The sequence below is a fragment of the Charadrius vociferus genome, unplaced genomic scaffold (genome assembly GCF_000708025.1).
Source record: "Charadrius vociferus isolate BGI_N301 unplaced genomic scaffold, ASM70802v2 scaffold325, whole genome shotgun sequence".
Classification (NCBI taxonomy): domain Eukaryota; kingdom Metazoa; phylum Chordata; class Aves; order Charadriiformes; family Charadriidae; genus Charadrius; species Charadrius vociferus.
Genome location: NW_009648526.1, coordinates 5,995,198 through 6,010,133, shown reverse-complemented (window position 1 = coordinate 6,010,133; position 14,936 = coordinate 5,995,198). Strand labels below are relative to the sequence as shown.

The window sequence follows — 14,936 nt, the reverse complement described above, 5'->3', positions numbered from 1 at the left end:
AGATGGCTGTAAGGTCTGTCTGCAAAGACCAATCACCTCTTGCATGAGGTTTTACTTTTTTTTTTTTTTAAACATGTCGAAGTGTGCTCAGGACTAAATGGACTAACTGCAAGGGCTTCATGGGCTTACCTCACACTGACTGTGGATTGAGTTTGTTTGTGTACGATGAGCTGTCACTAGAGCTCACTTGTAAGTCTCAGGAAATGGCCTTCCATTTGTCTTGTGTATTATACTGTATCTCTGCCTTGTCCCGCCGTCATAGCATCATGGAACCATTGAATGGTTTAGGTTGGAAGAGACCTGAAAAATCCTCTCGTTCCAACCCCCCTCCCCTGGGCGGGGAGGGACACCTTCCACTAGACCAGGCTGCTGAAAGCTCCATTCAGCCTGGCCTTGAACACCTCCAGGGATGGGACATCTACAGCTTCCCTGGGCAACGTGTGCCAGTGTCTCACCACCCTCGTAGTGAATTTTTTTTTCCCAATATCTATTCTAAATTTACCATACAGGTCCTGCTGTCCCTGCCTTAGAAACGGAGTGTGAGAACAGTTGTGCGGAGAAGTGCAGCTGCTTGTAGAAAAGATACCACGTTGGGCAATGCTACTGCTTGAATTTTGTTTTCTCAGACTTTGCGGGGGGGAAAGGAGGGAGGTATTGCATTGCTGGTCCTCACTGAAGACAGTGCCACAATAGGTTGTGATTTTCAAATGGTGTTTTGCCTCGATTTCAAGGGCATCGAGTTCTTTGAGAGAATGCACTATGGTTAGTCCAAGGTTTAGGAGATGCGAAGCGCATTAAATGCTTCTGTTGCCTATTCACAGATTCAGTATTGCCAAGCTCCAGATACAGAGTACTTAAAGTGTCTGCCATTGTATTTGACTCTTGGCTGTTGCTATAGTGTTTGCTTTAGATTCTTTTCTGTTTCTTATTTTTGCTAGTTTATAAAGGGTTATGCACAATTGGTAAGATATGAATCACTGTAGAGATCATTGTCTGGATTCAACAGTTAGAGATATATATTTCTCTAATTAACTTCTTTAATTAATGAGTCTTCTTGAATATGAGATACTTGGAGTCTGAGAACTTGTGTGATACTTGAAACAATCTATTTTATATATCTCTCTGTTTATAAAGAAAAAAAAAAGGACACTGCGTAAAGTAAAGAGAAAGATTTGGAAGCAGCTAGTCAAATAATAATTCTCTTCCTGTAGCTCCGTGTCAATGGAGAAGTGGTTCTTCTGGCCAAAACTTAAAAACTGTTGAATCAACTCAATACCCATGTTTAAACATCTGGAAAAAATATTTACAATTCTTGCGAGAAACACAAAAATGTTGATCATTAACTGTGGTTAGAGAGACTTTATTCAGACATGTATAGCTCCAGCGTGAATAGATGATACTTCACTGCATACAGCCTAGTGTAAATTTTGGATCTCTATTAAGGATTTGCATTTGTCTTTCACTCTGGGTCTGTTCCTGCTGTGACTAGCTGGGGCTGAAAGTACGATATGTTCAGAAACCAAGTTCTGCCTGCGAGTGACCCCACTCCTATCTCTTTTCTTTGCTTTTTTCTTTTTTTTTAACAGATCTCTCTAATATGTTGGGTTTTTTCCCTTTAGTGTACTTTTAATGTGATATAATGTCTCTCATCCTTCTACTGCCTGAAGTGCGTAACTCAGGTTTATTTTAGGCAGCACCCCTGAAGTCAGTGACACAGGTAGCTCTGACTCTTGAGGGATGCGGAGTCCCTGATGGAGGAACTGTGGCCCACCGTAGGGCATTCTTCATAAAGCCCTTCAAACACAGATTGGATGAAATGATGACCCTTTGGGAGAGGTCAGCTCCATTTGATGGGAATGGAATTATGCTATTTTTCACCGATTGACTTCATAATATTCCATTTATTTATTTTACTTAATGATTGTTATTTGTTTTAGCCTATGCATGTTTCTTGTACAGAGCAATGCATTTTGATACTTTCAAGATGTAGGGAGAAATGATGCAAGCACCAAAAGTGATCTGAATTTCACTCTCGGCTTTGATTGTGTATCCTGAGTTGTCTGATGATTCTGAAAATTAAACCACTGGTGTAAGTGCCTGAGCTTGAACTCCTGACTTACTCTTCCTGGAGGGGTAACTTGTAAGAGAACGTTGGTCTTGACGGAGCTGAGATTAGAAACCTCATGTCTTCAAATGAGGGCTCTAACCACTACCAGCCTCCCATTCACCATCATTTGATTAATATGAGTTTAAAGCCAGTCATGAGTTAATAACATAAGAGATAACAGGAATAAGTGCTTCTCAGATGCTCAAAATATTTTATTTTTTTTTCCCAGATTGTAGTTTTTCTGTAGCAGCTTCAGCTAGCTTGTAAAGGGACTGTAGCAAAGCAAACTGACTTGTATTAATTTTTTTTAATCAGTGAAATTAAGCTGAGGGCCAACTGGAAGACTTTGGTTCTACTGGAATAACATCTCTGATTAGCTTGGGGCTAAATTACTAAATCCAGTGAGGGATTTTGAATTTTTCACTGGGCTTAATGTGCAAAGCCCTTAAATATTCTGTCATGTTTAGTAATCTGAAGTACCAGGACCCTGTGAATCTGTGTCTAAAAGGCTAAGGCCCCCCCAAAATAATGCTCCAGTTTTTGCTTTAGTATTCTAAACTAAACAGATGTTGCTTATACTGAAGTTTTCTGCATCACTGCTGAGCAATAGTGTAGTATTTTAATGCTTTTAATGTGACGAGTTCTTCGGTGTTAAGATTTCAGTGCGATTCAGCACACGCAAACTTGGAGCATTGACACCAATTAAATCTTACCAACGTTTTCTGAATATTGTACTCTAACGATGGCAGCTTGGCAAGATACATATCTAAACAGCAAACATGAAATAGCATCTACTGAAATGAATATAAATTGAGTTCTAGCTGATGATTAGTAATCTATACAGCTGTTAGTTTGAACTCTGAAATCTGGGGCATTACGATTCAGTAGGGGGGAAAGTGGACAATTTCAACAATGATGGAGGCGTTGTTAGTGAGCAAAATTAAGTGGCTGATAATTGTGACAGCTTACAAAGAATGATGTTATTTACAAAAGCTCCTTTTTGCATGGAACCTGACATCTTCTCCCATGAGCTTGCTTATAATTCATGTGCCACTTTAATATGCCTGCAAAACGTGCTTTCTTTCTGTATACGTATTATTTTTAGGATGTTATGTTTCCTTGGTGCATACACAATGAGCCTGAAATCCTGTAGGAATGTGTTTAATTTGAAAGTTTTATCCTCTGGGCCTGGTTAATTCAAATACGAGGCTCCGAACAGTGCTGCAGTGCCGGCAAGAATGCGGGAACGGCAAATCGTCTGCACAAAGGCAACAGAGAGCCCGTGCAGCTGCGGTGCCTCCGCGAAAGGTGCCAGTATCCTGAAGACCTCCTTTCTGAAGCCACTCTGCTCGCTTCTTTCCTCTGTCAGTCCTGTGCACTAATAAAATGAACGTTTGGCCAGCTTTGCTTTCCTTTATATCCTCAGTGTTGTTTCTAGGGATCTCCTAATTACAGCCTTCCCAGATGCTCTTAGCTGGTGGCACGGTACATAGCAGTGAACTGCTTGACTTCATTGTTGGTGATGCAATGCCTACACAGGATTTGAAGAGGGTTTGTTGGTGTCTTTTGAAGCTGGAAAAAAATTGAACTGAGGCCAGTATTAACCCCCACCCTATTTTTTTATTATTTTTTTTTAAGATGGAAGGAATACACTTGCTGAGTCCGTCCTACTCTGGGAGCAGCAAACTATGTTTGCGTCTGTAGGAATGTGCGAGCCGAGGAATTCCAATGTGCAGCCTGCTGGAAAGCGCTGCTGGCTCATGGGCAGCAGAGGGGAACGGGCCTTGCGACGAGGGCTGGGGGAAAGAAATGAAAGGCATTTTTTTATAATACCCTGGGCAGCATACGCAGGATGTTATGTCTGGCTTGGACTGGGCTGACGTGGTGCCTCAGATTTTTTTTCTCATAATGCTGGCAAAATAGATATAAGGGAAGTACAGAGATAGAAATGGAACAAAATTAAAATGAAAAGCAAGCTTTACATTTCACAGTGAATAATTCGCAGCATCTTTCCTGAAAGAAATTGGGCTGCCACTAGAGATAGGAAGCAAGCGGCATCAAATTTTCTGCAGATTTATAGTCCCCTTGAATATCCAAATTACTGCAGCCCCTTTCCGTGACTTGGGAAAAGGCATGGTTCGGGACAGCTGTGGGGTGGGGTTGGGAGATGCCTCCAAGCAGCCCAGCTAAAGGGGAATTCCAGGTGTGTGTTAAAGACAGTAGGGTGGAGAACAGGGATGAGAAAACTCTAGGCTTGTAGCTGGCCAAGGAACATCTCTAGGCTTGTACATACTGAGGCAGGAAGGGAAGGTATTCGCTTCTTCCTTAAAAGGGGATCTGCGTTTACTGGACAGTCGTGTCTCCTTTTCTCCAAGTACCTCTGGAGGGTGGAGTGGATCTTAGTACTTTTCCATAGCTGCTCATGAGCAAGTAGAGTTTAAAGTTGCCTCCTTTCCAGGAAGGGGATACAGTCAGATTTTTCTCTGGTCTCTCTGATGCTATACCTGTCTCCAAGTCAGCACTCAGTCTGGTACCCTTCTTGAATAAGTCTGTTTTCATTGGCTTTCATTTTGACCTGATGTAAGATTAATTTCCTTTCTATTTGAAATCTACATATACAGGCTTTATGTAGTCCTTGCCCTCTGTGGAATTCACCAGTTGCACCCCAAAATGTAGCCTCTTTTTTTAGGAAACAAAAGCATTTAAAAGCAAATGTGTGTATACAGGGGAAATCCCATTCAGTGCTATATATCTAATCAGCAACTGTAGGCTGTCAACTGCCTCATTTATTTCGGCATATTAATAATGCAAGTCCCTAAGGCTGATTGTTGTCTCTGGAGTCTGCTACGTGCAAGTGCTTTTCTATTCCAATGAATTCAGTAATCAAAGTCCCACTGGCAGGGCCAGTGCCGAGCAACCCCTGGCTTAGAAAAGATAAGCCGTGCTTGCTTTCTTTTTTTTTTTTTTTTTCTTTTATTTAGGCTGAGCCTTACATTGTCCAGGAATTTTTGTATCCCTACTCCTGACTTTCATATACAGTCCAAATAACAAAAAAAGGCTTTCTTTCGTCATTTTAAATATTAAGAGGTAGAAGAGAATGAAACAACCATGCTGTTGTATCGGCGTCTTGCTTAAAAGGAAAAGTGCTTTGTTTGAAGGAAGAACGGAGAAAACATTCACTGGAGTTTGTGTTCTTCAGCTTTCAAAAGTTCCAGGGAAAGAGTTACTCCCCCTGCTTCCCTCGGAGCGTACATTGGGATTTCTAGCTCAAATTTATTTTGCAGAGACTTTGGAGTCAAGTTTTTATATCTAGTTTTTGATGTAGGACCTAATTAGGGCCTACACATCTTAATACTTTTTGCTACATCTGCATTAAAGATAGCATTGCATATATTTGCATACAATTTACATTTAAAAGTTAGCCATGCTGTGTGCAATAATCATTTTAACCAAGTACCATTGACAGTCAATATTGTGAGTAAGCGTACAAAATACCTGGGGTTTATGGGAATAAGCATACAAAAAAATATGGGTGCCTACAGTTGTCTTTCTCAAGCAGTCTTGAGAAATGTGGTGGTTTTTTTCTTTTTTTTAGCATCATACGTTTTTCTGGGATATTCCCCACAAGCAAGTGAGCAAAAGGAGCTTAAAGATTAGTGCTCCTGCTTTAACTAGAGCCTATATATGGAAGACTCCGTCAAACCATTCCAATACTTACCAAAACTTACCCCAAAGTTTGAGCATATATAGTCTGCTACGAGTGCCTTTGTCAGTCAGGATGCTCAGATGTGGTGTTTGTTTCTGGAGCTTCAGCTTGGTCCCACTCTGAATGTAAGCAGTAGCTGAAAAGCAGATCTCTGGGAAGGTCTGAAGTTACTGAGTTTTAGTTCTGGCATGTAAAAGATCGTTGGGTTACTAATTTGTTTTCAAAAGCACTGTTAATAATGGTCAATGGTGGAAAATCCTGAGGTGGTCTTGGTATTTTCCTGTGGAAGCGCACGGTTTTTCATTTATCTCAAATCAGAAAAGGAATCTACAAGTGGCAGGAAGTCAGCAAACGAAACAAGTGAGTTACCTCGCAGGGCAAAGAATCTGTGTGTGTTGACACTTCAGCCAAGCAGGCAGTCCAAGAGATGCAGATTTATTTCTTGAACAGTCAATTTAAAGAGCATGCCAGCAGAAGTGTCTATGTTTTACTTGGCAAAACTCAGTCTTTTTTTTTTTTTTTTTTTTTTTTTTTTTTGTTTAGGAGGATCAACATGTCTCATTTCATGATTATGATGATGTCGAAACCTTTTCAGACTTTCTTAAAAAAAGCCTGAAAAGAGCTTGGAGTCAGCTGGTACTTAGGCTACTAAAGATCAGACGGAGGCATTTTCTTTTTAGACAGACTTCAGATCTGATTCTCTGAGGTGGAAACTAGGAGTTTGACTTCCGTGCTACAGATGAGTTGCACAAACCAGCAGAGTCAAATGTAAATGTATGTCTCGGCAGTTAAGTAATAGGAAAAATCAAGAAGGATGAATAAAATTTTCTACAATCTCTCATCTGTAGGCAAATAATTTTACTTCTTTGCATTTACTTATCTGACTGCTTTCATCTGTGCAGACAACATAGGCAGCTGAGGTTTGGCAAGTCGGCAAGCTGATGAATTAAGGATTTGGTTTTGCAATATTGAAGTTAACTGGAGTTTTTCCATTGTCTTGGTCAGATGCCTTAGAAACACGTGTTTCTCTGTTAGGGCAGGACCAGAATGAATCCTCCCTTCTGCTGTATTTCCAGATAAAAGGAAGGGGGTTCTAAATCATGCAACCTTTTAAACTTTGTATCACTAGTTTCTTTCCTCTGCTTCCTCTACAAACTGAGCACACTTAAACTCATCTGAGAGGCTACAAACTGGTGCCCTGTTTCTATAGCAGTGTGAAATCAGCTGCGCCAGTACAGCTCCACGTCTGCCAGATGATGCGACTTCATCAACTGGAGTTGCTAACACTGGATTAACCACAACGATGCTGTAGAACTGACGGGATGAGGATTGCCACGGTTCCCCTGTAGTTGAATCGACTATGATTCTGGCTGTACAGTGCCTTACAAAATCAAATACATGTCATGTTAATAATCACAATCGTGTAGACAAAAGTACTTTGAATTGTCAATGATGTAAATGTTTACATCTTAATGAGCCAGTGCGAGTAAACATTTGCAGCGAGGTAAATACTTCAGAAATACTGAAGTGAAGTCAAGGATTTTGGCCTGTTTAGAACTTCTGTTCCTTCCTGCTCCCTCCTCTGCACCACACTTCGGTTACTCTGGAGGCAACAGAGCACATGCACGAGGTATGCGATACCTGCGTTGCCTTTACAAGTCTAGGACAGCACACAGTCGGGAGACTTGACTCAGCTCCTGAATCTCTAATCTGCTTTCGTGGCTGTGGGAAAACTTGCCTGAAAATAGCTGGGTTTGCTCCTCAAAAGAGAAAAAAAAAAAAAAAAAAGATTGCATTGTGTTTAAGTAATTTAATTTTATATTAACTTTGTGCTTCCTGACATTCATAATTTTTTTAATAACGTCATCTCGTCCTAGGCAATCAAAGAGCTTTGTCCATAGGGGCCCTTTTCAGACAAAAGGCTTTCAGAGCAGCTTCTCTGTAAGTGCAGTCTACACCATATGAATTCTGTAGAACTAAGTTCTGAAAATGACTGTCATATCTGCTTAGTAAAATACGAGCTTAGTTTCAAAACCCATGAACTCTGAAGTGTCCCCTCCTTGGAGAGTGCTCTTCTGAGGTAACATTTCTGCTTTTATATTTACAAAAAGACATTCTAATTATCTGGATGATTATAATGAATGTGTTGTTTATAACCTATTATATGAGGGTTGAAAAAGCTGGAGGGTGATTGTAGACCCCGCTCTTGTCTTAAATGATGAGAAACTAAAACAGAAGAGAAGAATGCAAAAAACAGAGCATAAAAAATGTTTTACTAATGAAAACCTTCCAGATTAAGCACAAAAGGAGAGGGTAAAGGAAAAAACCTCCTACAGTAAGCAAGTGGTGCTAAAACAAGTGAGAGATTTGAATGCAACTCAGAATGCTCTATGTATAATTGATGATTAGTATTTATTTTGATAGTGCTGCTCTTTTTTCTTTGTACTACCAAAGCTTAACTGCACTGTAAAATTTTTCAGGAATGAAATGAGTGGCTTTGGGGTTTGTTTTTTTCAGTCCATATAAATACAAAATCATTGTGGTTTTTGTCACCTGGGGAGTTTTTTTGGACAGTTAGTCAACATGAGTTGGCTATTGCAGTTGATATCAGCTGTAAATAATTATTTACCCTGGCATTTAAATTGTTGTCCTTGAAGATCAATTTTAGCAATACCCTGAAATCAATTAGACCCTTCATGGTATGCAAATATTGGTTTAGACTGTCAGCAGACTCAGGCAGGTGGCATGTGTGAGTTGACACTTCCTTCACATTTATCTGTCCGTTGCATTTTTAGTGCTTCAATGTGACTGGGAAGATCAGAAGTGTAAACTTCAGACTTTTGCGTAAGATTTAAGAACTAGTAATGAATCCCCCAGAAGAGAGGATGGAGTGATTCCCAGTAGCCTCCTGAAGACTTTAAAATTTTCCCATTGTATAGTGGACAAAACTCAAGTATTTGAAAGTCTTTCTATGGAAAGATAGAACATATGGCAGAGAAGGAGAGATCCCTTCCAACCTCAGCTGTCAAGGGATTTGGTGGCCATTAAGCGGGGTCAGGAGGCTGCAGTGCTGGCACAGGAGGAGAGGCTGAATGAGTTGGGTATGTTCAGCCCACTCAGGAGAAAGTGAGAAGGTTGTAGAACAGGGTGGGATCTTCAGTTTTCTTATGGAGGGCTGTAGAGAAAAGAGGCAAACTTTTCTCAGATACGTGTACAATAGGTTAGCAAGGGCGATGCCTGCTGGTGGTGAGGCATGGGAACAGGTTTCCCAAAGAGGGTGTTGGATCCCTAGAGACTTTCCAACTGCTGTAGCCCTGAGCAACCTGACCTAGCTTTGAATTTAGCCTTGTCTTTAATTGCCTATAATGAAAGAAATACGCTTTTCTTTTCGCAATTATTATAAGACACGTAACATTTTTCAATGTCACGTGTCTCTCTGTGAACATAAACCACTGTTCCTACTGCAATCTACTTATTAGTGGGTTTTATTTGGATTTATCACTAAACAGCCTTTGGCATTTAATAGCAAAGGAATGTTGTTGTTGTGCTTCCAAATGTTGGAAATATGGTGGCATACGTTCTTTTAGTGCATGTTTTAAAAATTACCGTTAACTTTTAAAAGGCCCTATTTTGGAATTGGGAGAAATTATGCACAAAATCTCCTCAATCTTTTGTATTCGTTTCATGCACAATATATAGATAATTTGGAAATGATGCCGTTGCTTCATAACTGTATTGCTTGGCTGTTATTCATTTAAACAGAGAACTACATTTTTCCAAAACAGTTACTCTGACCTTTGGGCAATTAACATATGGCTTGTCAAATAGGTGTTCAGAAACCTTTAGCATACTGTCTCTAATGCAGTTTGATGTGCACTTAATACTGGGTGAAAAAATAAATTTGCAGCGTATTCAGTGAATCTATTCAGTGTGCTCCAAGAGCTGCTGATAAACGTGTTTGTGGAAGGCACTGCAAGACAGTGCATACAGTACAGCTGTAATGGAAAGTTAGAGAAATCTCTGCAATGCTTTGCTCTTAAATTTATGCTGTGAAACAATAGAAGTCTCAGAACTTTTTTTGGTTTGTAGCACACAGCAATTGCATATGGAGACATTCATTCTAAGAAGTTCCAAGGGAGACAAGCTAGCAGTGTTTGCAGTTCATGTGTTGATTAATCTGCTTGCTTTTATTTCTTTTCCTTATGATCGTACAAATTAATAAACCAGTAAACTCTTCATCATGGTCTGGCCTGGTATAGCTGTGTCTTTCAAAGCGTGTCAGCAAATATATCAAAATGCAAAGTCACACTGGCAAAGGGTGTTGGCGGGCTGGCTTCCAGGAGTCTGACTGTACACAGAGGAAAGGTACGTGTCCCCTTACTCTGACTTGGAAGGAACTTCAATTTTCATTATCAATTACACACCTTAATAGCACAAAACGCATTTCTACCATTTCGTTTCTTTTGTTTGATGAAGAGGACTTGCGACCAGATTCTGCCCTGGGAGAACGTTAACAGAATCAAGACAGAGATGGATGCATTGGATCTTTTAAATCTACTTCTGTTCATCTTGTCTTGGTATTCTGGATTTAGTCTTAAGGCTCTTATATAGTCTTTGAGCTTTGAAAAAGGCCTTTTAGTCATTTTATCATAATTTTATCCTGTTCTCTGAAAAAAGAAAGAGAAAGTGTGGCAAAGGGTATGGGCTTAGCTGTGAATTAATTTATTACGCTACAGTCATGCGTTCACAAACGTTTACTGTAGTAACAGACTGGTACTAAGGTTGTGCTTGTACACAGCTCATCAGGAAGCCAGGGATTAAGAAGCTATACTAACTGTGTATAGTATTGTTCAGAATTCAACAGTATGAGGCTTTTAGCACCGTAGTTAATTTACTTGTGCTTTTTGCCCATGTTTTTGATGTGTGCATCAGTTTTATTAAGATCACTTTGGAGTTGGCTTGAAAGAACTCTGCTTGATCCTTGCACCTTGAGTTGGCCTTCGGGCCTTTTCCAAACGAATGTCCTGCCTGATGCTTGTTGAGGCATTTACAGGTATCCAGCATTATGCAGAAAAGTAGCCTTGAGGAGGAGAAAAGGTCACGAGCTTACTCTACAAAACAAGAAAAGAGATATTTTTTCTCTTTTAAAAATAGTAGAAATTCTTCTTTAACTTCATATTTTCTTTGTTAGTGGATGTTATATCTTCCATGTTTAACAGCAAATTAACCTTTTCTGTGTCAAGAAACACTGTCAAGCATGTATATAATAGGTATTTTACATAATGAAAGAAAACCTCAGAAATAGAGAAGGAAAAAAGGTTGTTTACTTGTGTGTTATGAAGTGAGTGCCTGTGAGACCTTCAGAAGGGTTGAAAAATTTCCACGTTTTGTCTTATGACATCTGTGAAGTAGGATCCTGCAGGTCAGGGGTTGTACAGTGTCTTGGGACGCGGTCATGCACAAAGGATTCTTCGATCTGCATCCATTTAGAAAAGGCAGCATACAGACTTCATTGCCGGCATAGATAGAGCACTGCACAGATTGCCCAAAGGCAGAGTATGATAAAATATCACAAGCAAGTAAATGTTGTGCGGTAGGAGGAAATAGGGAAGGGAAATTGTGGTCAAAAGGAGGAAAATGCATTTGTCTTACTTCCCTTACTACTGATCTGGTGTTCCCTGCTTCAAGTTAGTGTGGTGTTATGAAGATGCATCAGATCAGGTCACTGGTCCATCTGTTTGTCTCTGGCAGCACCGTTTCAGAAAAAGATACAAAGACCCTACATAGCAAAACAGTTCATCTCTCACTGCTGACAGGGGATGTATTAATTACCTATACAAAGTCCAAGAGTTTCTCCCAATCTTTGTGATAACCTCTGGCAATGAGTTCTGCCAGCTGTTATGTATGTTTGGCTGGATATCCTCACGGTTTTTTCCCCCATGTGAAAGGATAAACATATATATATTCTGTACCTTTCATAAACTGCAGTGTTTCAGATGCATTTCTGTCCTATCTGTTAATTTATTTTCAGAATTAAGGCGCCCAGATTTCTTAAGCATATGTGAAGTTTCCTACAGTCAAATTTCATCGTGCAACCATTATGAATTTTGGGTTTTGTTCCCGCTGCAAGCAGAAACAACCCTTTGTTCAGTGTTTTCAGAGTGACAAACCTTAGAATGAGGGAGTATGTTCCTTAAAAGTGGTATTGTGATACCTTGGGGTTTTTATAGTTAAAACCAAAAGGTAAAAAGAGCACAGTAAGTACAAAATTTGTTGTGCTAGAGGCTGGGGTTTTGCCTCTGGTTTCACTTCTCTCCCAGTGTCAGCGTTGTTCTGCCCTCCTCTCCTCCTCCTACCTTGCTGCCCTCCCTCAAACCACACTGTGCACAGTCATTTCATTCCAGTCAGCCTTTCTTGAGGATTCAATGCATCTGGACTTAAAGAACAAGGCTGGCTGTACCTGGAGGCCAGAACAGGTGAGGCCTGTCTCTTTAGTTCAGAGAAAAATCCTGCTTACCGATGTCTTTTTTTTTTTTTTTTTTTTTTTTTTTTTTTTTTTTTTTTTTTTTTTTTTTGTACTTGAGAGCACCTTCCCAAAAACGTCTTCCGCACAAAATTAGAAACTAAGAGGAGTGGTGTTATATGCCCAGGGATGAGGGGATGAAGGACTCAGAAATCCAGGCATCTGTTAATAGCTCTGTGACCAGATTGTTACGTGACTTTGTGAACAGCTTATAACTGTCTCTCTGTCTCCCTTTCTGTTACTGCAAAACATGTAAATAATACTTTTCTCACCACAGCTTTTATGGCTTTATTGAGGCTTAATTAGTAGATGCCCACAAAGCATGGGAAAAAAAATAGTTGCTGCGTTTTTCAGTTAATTGCAGTGATGTGCTTAGCTATGCCAGAAGCCCATAAGCTCGCCCTTCTGAGGATGGTCTGTATTGGCTGCTGCCAAGTGTTTTCTTCAGGTTGCAAATTTATGAAAACTCACAGCTGAATTTCTTATGATGAATATTGTCAAGGATTTAAACAAACTGTTTATCTTATGATGTCTGTATATGTCAGAAGATGAATGGTTAGTCCCGGATCTAGCAGAGGTAGTCTCTTTTCTTCCATCTGGTAATATCCATTATCAAAGTTAACTTGAATTTCTTTCCAAAAGGACAACCGGTCAGATCACCAGCTTACATGGAACGCCTTACACTGCTGTTAGTTTGTTGCAGGTATGTGTGCGCAGGTAAGATAGCTGCAATTTCTAATGCATTTAATCAACTTTGTTCATTAAATTTCCGTTTTGAGAATGTTGTTTTGGGCAGATCTGTTGGATGTGAGAAACCTGCCAGAGCTTGTCATTCTCATTGGTCTATAACTGTGTCTTTGGGGACATCTACATCACCTCTGGAGATTTTGGCTGTGGGTGTCTAGATTCTGTCTTGCCAGTAGTACAGCAGGCAGGTAGATGCTATCGGTGGCCATAGCTGAGAATAGCATGATGAGTGGCATTGACTTCTGGTCCTGTGTCAGGGCAAGTGTATGTGCGGGAAGAAGTCTGCCTTTTTTGTAAACCTTCCCTTTGTTGTTGTTGAATGTTACTTTTTATTCCAAAGCATGATTTCATCTGCTTTTCACCTTGGCACACCCCACCTTTCACACTACTTTCTGTTTCTGATTTGGGAGTGCAAGTCCAAGTGTTTGGATCCCCACAAGCATTCAGGGATCAGCAGTTATCACCTTATATGAAACAGAGGAAGTACCTATCTAAGTAATTAGTATGGATGTTTACTGTCTGTTTCCAAGTGTCTCTTCTTGGCTCTGCTTATAGAAAGCACTGGAATGCGTTGAGGTTTGCCCGTTTCCCTTGCTGCTACAGCTACTTTCATGGAGCGGCAGGTTTCTTGAATAGGTGAATAAAACATAAAGAGGAGGAGGAGGGTTTGTCAAATGCTCCAGGGCGCTCTTCCAATACAAAAATCAAGAAAGACACAAATTAATATGGTGGAGAAACCTGTGGAGCTTGCTGCAATCCTTGTGAAGTAATTTGAGAATGGTTCTTTGAGTTTTAACCCAAAGATGTTGTCACTGGTAACGAAGGTTTGCCACCTGAGGAGACCAGTGTGATGATCGCTGCTAACTGATAGCTACTGTCTGAGCTATGATGTGTATGAGACTGTTCCGCTTTATACATTTGAAGAAGGGGAGGAAAAATGGCATTGCTGATGTTACCCATATGCTAACAGGGGTAGAAGTTGTGTCTTTTTATGGCAGCCCCTACACAGGATTTCTCCATGCTAAAAAATGTAACAAGGGCTATACTAGGTCAAATCAAGCCCGGTATCCGGTCTCAAACAGTAACCATATGTCTAAACCATTTAATATCAAATCGGACATAGTCATTTTAAATTCAGTATGAGCATTCTGAGGAAATGGAAGCTTCCTTCCTTTTTATGAAACCATTCTTCTAATTCCTTCTGTGTTCGTTCTTTTAGCACATTCAGAGGCTCTCTGATGTTCAAGATTAAATTAACAGGATTCCCCCTGCTGTTTCTATTGAATTCAGTTAATATAATGGGTTTATTGTTAAATTAAACAAAATAAAACCTGCCATGTGGCAGAAATACCACTGAGATCCCATAATTTCCACCTAATAACTGGCGTCTGCACTATGGGGTTATAACTTAAATGGTGGAGAGTATGTGTCTGTCAGACACGTTAAATACTTTTCATAAAAACTTTGTTTGGACACATAATCAGTTGTAAAGCAATGTGCTTGTGTCATACAAGCCAATAGTTTTGTATCTAGTACAGTAAATTAATTTCCACGTGGCTTTCTTACTTTACCTGTGTATGCTTAAAAATTCTCAAGGTGTTTCCGTGGCTCAGATATAGTATATTGTCTTACCCGTTGCTAAACCCAAATACTTTTGAAGAGTTATGGCTTAGACTGCTGGCTCAGTGAAATGATTCACTCTGTTTATGGTAATACAAATGGGTTCTGGGAACGGGTTGGACCGTACCTTCTGGCACCACCAACCGCTGCCATCCCTGCTTGTTCAGCATCTATATTTTATGTTCTCTTCTACACCACTGCAGTTCCGTCATATCCTAAGGAAGTTTTGTCTT

General features: G+C 40.1%; 1 protein-coding gene across 1 annotated transcript in view; it reads left to right on the top strand.

The window, feature by feature from the left end:
- Positions 1–6,661: 6,661 nt before the first annotated feature.
- RORA (RAR-related orphan receptor A) overlaps positions 6,662–14,936 on the top strand; it is a gene marked incomplete at its 5' end in the record, with an annotated part of 262,212 nt that continues 253,937 nt past the window's right edge. The window contains one exon of the mRNA XM_009885794.1: positions 6,662–6,738. Coding sequence (XP_009884096.1) covers positions 6,662–6,738 — 77 coding nt within the window. The remainder of the gene's footprint in view (positions 6,739–14,936) is intronic.